The sequence below is a fragment of the Gekko japonicus genome, unplaced genomic scaffold (genome assembly GCF_001447785.1).
Source record: "Gekko japonicus isolate JY-2015 unplaced genomic scaffold, Gekko_japonicus_V1.1 scaffold1663, whole genome shotgun sequence".
Lineage (NCBI taxonomy): Eukaryota > Metazoa > Chordata > Lepidosauria > Squamata > Gekkonidae > Gekko > Gekko japonicus.
In genome coordinates, this window is record NW_015173184.1 from 112,995 (window position 1) to 118,994 (window position 6,000).

Here is a 6,000-nt window from a genome sequence, read left to right on the forward strand (position 1 = left end):
AACCCCTTCCCTATTTTTCGTGACTGTCTCCTTAATGAATCCGCTCCTAGGAACCCACGTTAGGGTAAGAGCGTTGATTGATTCTGGGTGTGGGAGGGATCTCATCAGCCCTAGAGTGTTAGTTGCACTGGAAGCGGGGATAGTCCCCTTGAAGTCCCCCATCATTTTTACTCAGATGGATGGGGCACCCATGGAACCTTGTACGCACGAGACTATGGCTTTGCGGTTGGGGGCGGGAGATCATTGGGAATCCAGGTCCTTCATTGTCACCCCTAAATCGCAGTTCGACTTAGTACTGGGGAGTCCCTGGTTGTTTACCCATGACCCTTACATCTTGTGGGAAGAAGGGGTTGTCAAATTTGTGTCGGCTAAGTGTGTGGATCACTGCTGGGTGGATTCGTGGGGGGACCAGCCGACCACACAGTTCCCCTGCGGCACTTTGCAACCGGAAGAGTTAGCTTCTTTGCCTCGAGAGTATAGAGACTTGGCAAAGGTGTTTGGCGAAGAGGAAGCTAACGAATTGCCCCCTCATCGCTCGACTGACTGTGCTATTGAACTTTTGCCTGACTGTAAATTACCCAAAGGTAAAATTTATGCGATGGGGCCGGCTGAGAAAGTCGAACTGCGGAACTTTATTGATAAAAACCTAGCCCGAGGTTTCATTCGCCCGGCTTCCTCCCCTTTCGCCGCGCCTGTACTTTTCCGAAAGAAGAAGGACGGGGGGCTTAGGTTGTGCACTGACTATAGGGGTTTGAACGCTGTTTCTTTGTCCAATGCTTACCCCCTCCCATTAATTAAGGACTTGGTAGCTGAGGCCACCAAGGGCAAGATCTTCTCGAAACTTGACCTCCGGGATGCATATTTCCGTGTGCGCATCCGGGAGGGGGATGAAAGTAAGACTGCATTTAATACCCCTTTGGGGCAGTTTGAGTACCTCGTTATGCCCTTCGGCCTTCAAGGGGCTCCGGGGGTCTTCATGAACCTAATCAATGAGGTCCTACATGAGTTCCTATTCAAAGGAGTGGTCCTTTACCTTGATGATGTGTTGCTGTACTCTCAGGACCTCCAGTCGCATATTAAATTGGTGCGCCAGGTCCTTAAGCGACTTTATGAACACCACTTGTTTGCTAAGCTGTCAAAATGTGAATTCCACAAGACATGCATTGACTTTTTGGGATACCGCATCTCTGGGGGGAAGGTTGAAATGGACCCTGCTAAAATTCAGGCTGTACTTGACTGGGAGCCCCCCAGGACCCGCAAACAATTGCAAATGTTCCTCGGATTTGCCAATTTTTACAGAAATTTCATCCAGAATTTCGCGCAAATTGCCCTTCCCCTGACTGAGTTGCTAAAGACCAAAGGGAAGGGTTTTGATGCTACGAAACCGGGCGCCCCGCTTAAATGGTCCCCTGCTTGCGCAGAGGCTTTTGAGAAACTTAAACTGATGTTCACCTCCGAGCCGGTGCTGGCGCGCCCTGATGAATCTAAGAAGTTTATTGTCCAAACTGATGCCTCGGATGTGGCTATGGGGGCCGCTATTTTGCAAGAAGGGGAAGATGGTCGGTTACATCCCCTGGCGTTTGTGTCCAAAAAGTTTTCTGATGCCGAACGAAACTGGGGGATTTGGGAAAAGGAAGCGTCAGCGATCCGGCTGGCTCTCTCCACTTGGAGGCAGTGGCTGGAGGGGGCGCAACTGCCGTTTGAAGTCTGGACTGATCATAAGAATCTGGAGATGCTGAAATCCCCTCGTTCTCTCAACGCTAAGCAACTTCGTTGGGCGGACTTCTTCGCTAAGTTTCGATTCACACTTCGTCATTTCCCGGGGGCGGCTAATTCCCTGGCTGACGCGCTCTCGCGCCTCCCACAACATGACAGTCAGCGTGAGATCATCATGGACTCTGTTTTTTCCCCCTCCCATCTGGGGGGGGCCGTAGTCACCCGGGCGCAGGCGCGAACGATTCCACACTCTGATGAGACTTCGCCTTCCCTGTTCCCTGTGGGAGGGGGGGCCTGGGTCCAGAAATATCTTTCTGCTTTTACTGCTGAGGATGATGCCTCCCTTAAGACATTACCTGATTGTGTCCGTAGCCCTGAAGGTCTGATTTATTCTGGAGACAAATTGTATGTGCCTATTTCGATGAGGAGGGAGGTGATGGAATCTGCTCACGGTTCGAAACTGGCAGGGCATTGGAGTTTCGTTAAATCTTTGCAACTCATCCGCAGGCAATTCTGGTGGCCACAAATGCGCAAAGACCTCTTATTGTTTGTTAGGTCTTGCCAAACCTGTGCCTTAACTAAACCCAGGATGGGCAAGCCTCCTGGTTTACTGCAGCCACTCCCTACTCCGTCGAGACCATGGGAAGTGGTGTCCATGGATTTTATTACTGACCTCCCTGCGAGCAAAGGGAACACTGTTATTTGGGTGGTTGTTGATTTGTTTTCTAAGCAAGCTCATTTTGTGCCTTTTCCTTCCTTGCCTACAGCTCAGAGGTTGGCGAAATCGTTTATGTCCCACGTGGTGAAAATTCATCAATTACCTGCTAAGTTAATTTCTGACAGGGGGACCCAATTTGTTTCTAAATTTTGGAGGGAACTTCTTTCCATTTTAGGGGTCGAACAAGGGCTCAGCAGCGCGTATCATCCCGAAACTGACGGACAAACGGAAAGGGTTAATCAGACTCTGGAACAATACCTGCGTTGTTTTACTAATTATCAACAGAATGATTGGTGTGAATTATTGCCTCTTGCTGAATATTGTTATAACAATACGGTCCATAGCTCCACAGGCATGTCTCCTTATAAAGCTGTATCTGGTTACGACAGTCCCCCCCTCCCTTTCTTGGAGGGGATGGGCCAACGTCCTGTGGGGGATGCTGATACATGGTGTATGTCCTTGCAAAAAGCATGGCCGCTGCTATGCCAAACACTTGACGCAGCCAAGGCTGCTTACAAGACCCAGGCAGACAAGGGTAGGGTGGTGGGGTTTGATCTGAAACCTGGGGATCTTGTGTATGTCTCGACCAAGAACATTAAGATGCTGCGGCCTAGCAGAAAATTGGGATGGAAGTTCATTGGTCCGTTCAAAGTGCGTAAAGTCATAAATGATGTGGCAGTTGATGTTGTTTTGCCTAAGAATTTACGTGCCTTGCATTCTGTCTTTCACATGAGTCTATTGAAGAAGGATCCTGGACCGTCTCCTTGGAGACCAGAGACTACTCCTCCTCCGCCTGTCATATTGGAAGGGGATGAACATTTTGAAATAGCTGATATCCTTGATTGTAAAGTGAAACGTGGTAAACTCTGGTACCTTATCGAATGGGTTGATTTCGGTCCCCAGCACCGCGAATGGGTGGAAGAAGGGGATATTCGGGCCCCTTACCTGATCCGTAGTTTCCACAGAAGGTTCCCGGACAAACCGGGAGGTCTCCCGCCCAGCCCGGGAGGTCTCCCGCCCAGGCCGGGAGGTGTGTTGTAAGTGTATTTTAAGGGGGGCAGTATGTCAGCAAGCTGCCATTCTGTTTTCTGTGACCTCTGTGTACATATCCTTTCCCTGTTACACCTGGCTTGGCTTCTATCATCCTGTTCCTGCTTTGGAATGCAAAAGATAACTGCTGGAGGTTGTGTGGGGGAGAAGATGCTGTAATGCTTGCCTATTGATTTTCCCAGGACTACTGCACCTGTGTTTTGTCTGATGTTCTGCCTGGTTCTCATGTACTGGGCGCGCAACCGTTTCCTTAGCCCGCCAGCGGGAAAGATATTCATTGGATCTGTATCTGTTTGAAGTTCCTTTATTATGCTTGACCTAACTGTGTATCCCCAGTTCTAACAAAGAACGTGTTTGAGTATGTCTTCAACGCTTTGAAATAAATTTTGCTTTTCTTTAAAACGTGGATTTATTCTCGATGCTTGGGGATCCAACATGGGGGCTCTCTTAAACAGTTAAATTAATGGATAAAAAGGGGAAAAAACTTAGCATAACCAACTATGTTCAAAGTAATACTAGCAGTTTAAGATTAACATTTATATAAGCTATTGTTATGATCTATACCTGGGGTTTTAGTTAGTAGTGGTTTTCTTTCCTTTCTCCCTAGATGTAGTTACCCTTTCCCAATTTTTCGTTGTAGTTTGTAGTCTATTAAAAAATGCAATAAAAAAATCCCCTACGGGGGGGCCTAAAAAAAAGAAAAGAAATATTGTCAATTTGATCACAGTGTTTCTTTGTTTGATACTATGAACCTGTAACTGTGATCCCTTCTTTGGTTGACCCCGTTGACTGCGCATCTGCCATTCTCCTTGGCCCGCCCGCCTCCTGAATTTGTTCCCCTCTTTTCCCAGCTGAGATTATCGACAAGCTGACCATGAAGTTCAACCGCACGCGCCAGGCCGTCATCACCAAGGAGCTGATCGAGATCATCTCCGGGGCCGCCGCTCTGTGAGTATCCGAGGCCGTGGCGGGTTTCCGGCGCTCATGTCCCGCTCTCTTCCTGCCCGCGCCGTCAGCTCGGGAAGGGAGCAACCGGAGAGGGCCTGACGGATGCCGCAAATCCTGCTGTGCTTTAACAGCACCGCTGATCAATGCATGGGGGGGGGGGGGGGCTGTCATTAATTCTACACTGCCTGCAGAAGCTGTTGGCTGTCCCCGAGGAGTGGCTTTCTTCCACGTCCTGCCCTTGAATTGTAGAACCTCTCCTTTCCCGTCTGAGAGTATTGGGGGTCTAGGCTACGATTAGCCGAGCTATCACAATCAGTGTTCCCTCTAAGATCAGTTAGTGTGAGCCAGCTCACAGTTTTTTATCCTCCAGCTCACACATTTTTGTCTCAGCTCAGGGAGGATGGCTCCAGAGCAAACTAATTCATGCAGCAGCCAAATCGCTCGCTCTCAAGTTTATTGCCGGGAGCTCACAAAGTAGAATTTTTGCTTGGAGGGAGCATTGATCACAATGCTTCTACCAGGAGTAGGGTGGTCAAGCCCAGGGTTGACCGGCTGACCTGTTCAAAGAGTTCAGTCTGTGGGTTGCTCATAGGGCTTCAAAGTCCCCCGGGGAGGGGCGGGGGTTTGCCCGTCGAAAGGGCCCCCCACCCGCCAGTACGGATCACGCCAGAGCTCCTGACCTGAATGTACTGTCACAGGCCGCTGCCTTATGCTGAATCAGGCCCTTGGTCCCTCAAAGAGTTTTTAGCTAAACATTAGGAAGAACTTCCTGACAGAGCGGGTTCCTCAGCGGAACAGGCTTCCTCGGGAGGTGGTGAGCTCTCCTTCTTGGGAGGTTTTCAGACAGAGGCTAGATGGCCATCTGACGGCAATGTGGATTCTGTGAACGTAGACAGATCATGAGAGAGAGGACAGGAAGGGTTGCCTCAGTGCTTAGTTCTCATGGCCCTTTCTCACACGCCCAGGGAAATGCTGATTGCCACTTTGGGGTCCGGAAGCAATTGTTCTTCAGGCTAGTTTGGCCGGAGATTGTGGAGGTGTTTTTTTTGTTTTTGTCATCTTCTGGGCATGGAACAGGGGTCACTTGGAGCTGTGGGGGGAGGTAGTTGTGAATTCCCTGCCTTGTGCAGGGGGTTGGACTAGATGACCCTGGAGGTCCCTTCCAACTCTACGAGTCTATGGTCAGTCTTGTCCACTCAGGCTGGCAGCAGCTCTCCAGGGTCTCTGGCGGAGGACTTTCACGTCAGCTACCGCCTGGACTTTTTAACTGGAGATGCCGGGGACTGAACCTGGGACCTTCTGCATGCCAGGCAGATGCTCTGCCACTGAGCCAGGGCCTCCTCCCCCTGATTTCTGAATCAAGCTCTCTGCAGGCCCATTCCTTGATTTCCACTTGACTCTAAAGAGCAGGGGAACAAAACGGGACATGCTTTGCTCTTAATGCCTTCTGCCCCGTGGAGCTTTTGTACACCTTCGTGTGTTTTGGCTCCGCCTTGCATGTTTGATAAAAATCACAGCGTGCCTCAATCTGCATGACTTAACGCTTCACTGCCTGTTCTGTGTCTTTT

At 49.9% G+C, this 6,000-nt stretch overlaps 1 protein-coding gene across 1 annotated transcript in view; it reads left to right on the forward strand.

Annotated features, from left to right (window-relative positions):
- The window catches only part of ATP5C1 (ATP synthase, H+ transporting, mitochondrial F1 complex, gamma polypeptide 1), a 38,103-nt gene extending 33,667 nt beyond the window's left edge, over positions 1-4,436 (forward strand). Inside the window, exon 8 of the mRNA XM_015422600.1 lies at positions 4,336-4,436. Within this exon, the coding sequence (XP_015278086.1) occupies positions 4,336-4,436 (101 nt within the window). The remainder of the gene's footprint in view (positions 1-4,335) is intronic.
- The last annotated feature ends 1,564 nt before the right edge of the window (positions 4,437-6,000 follow it).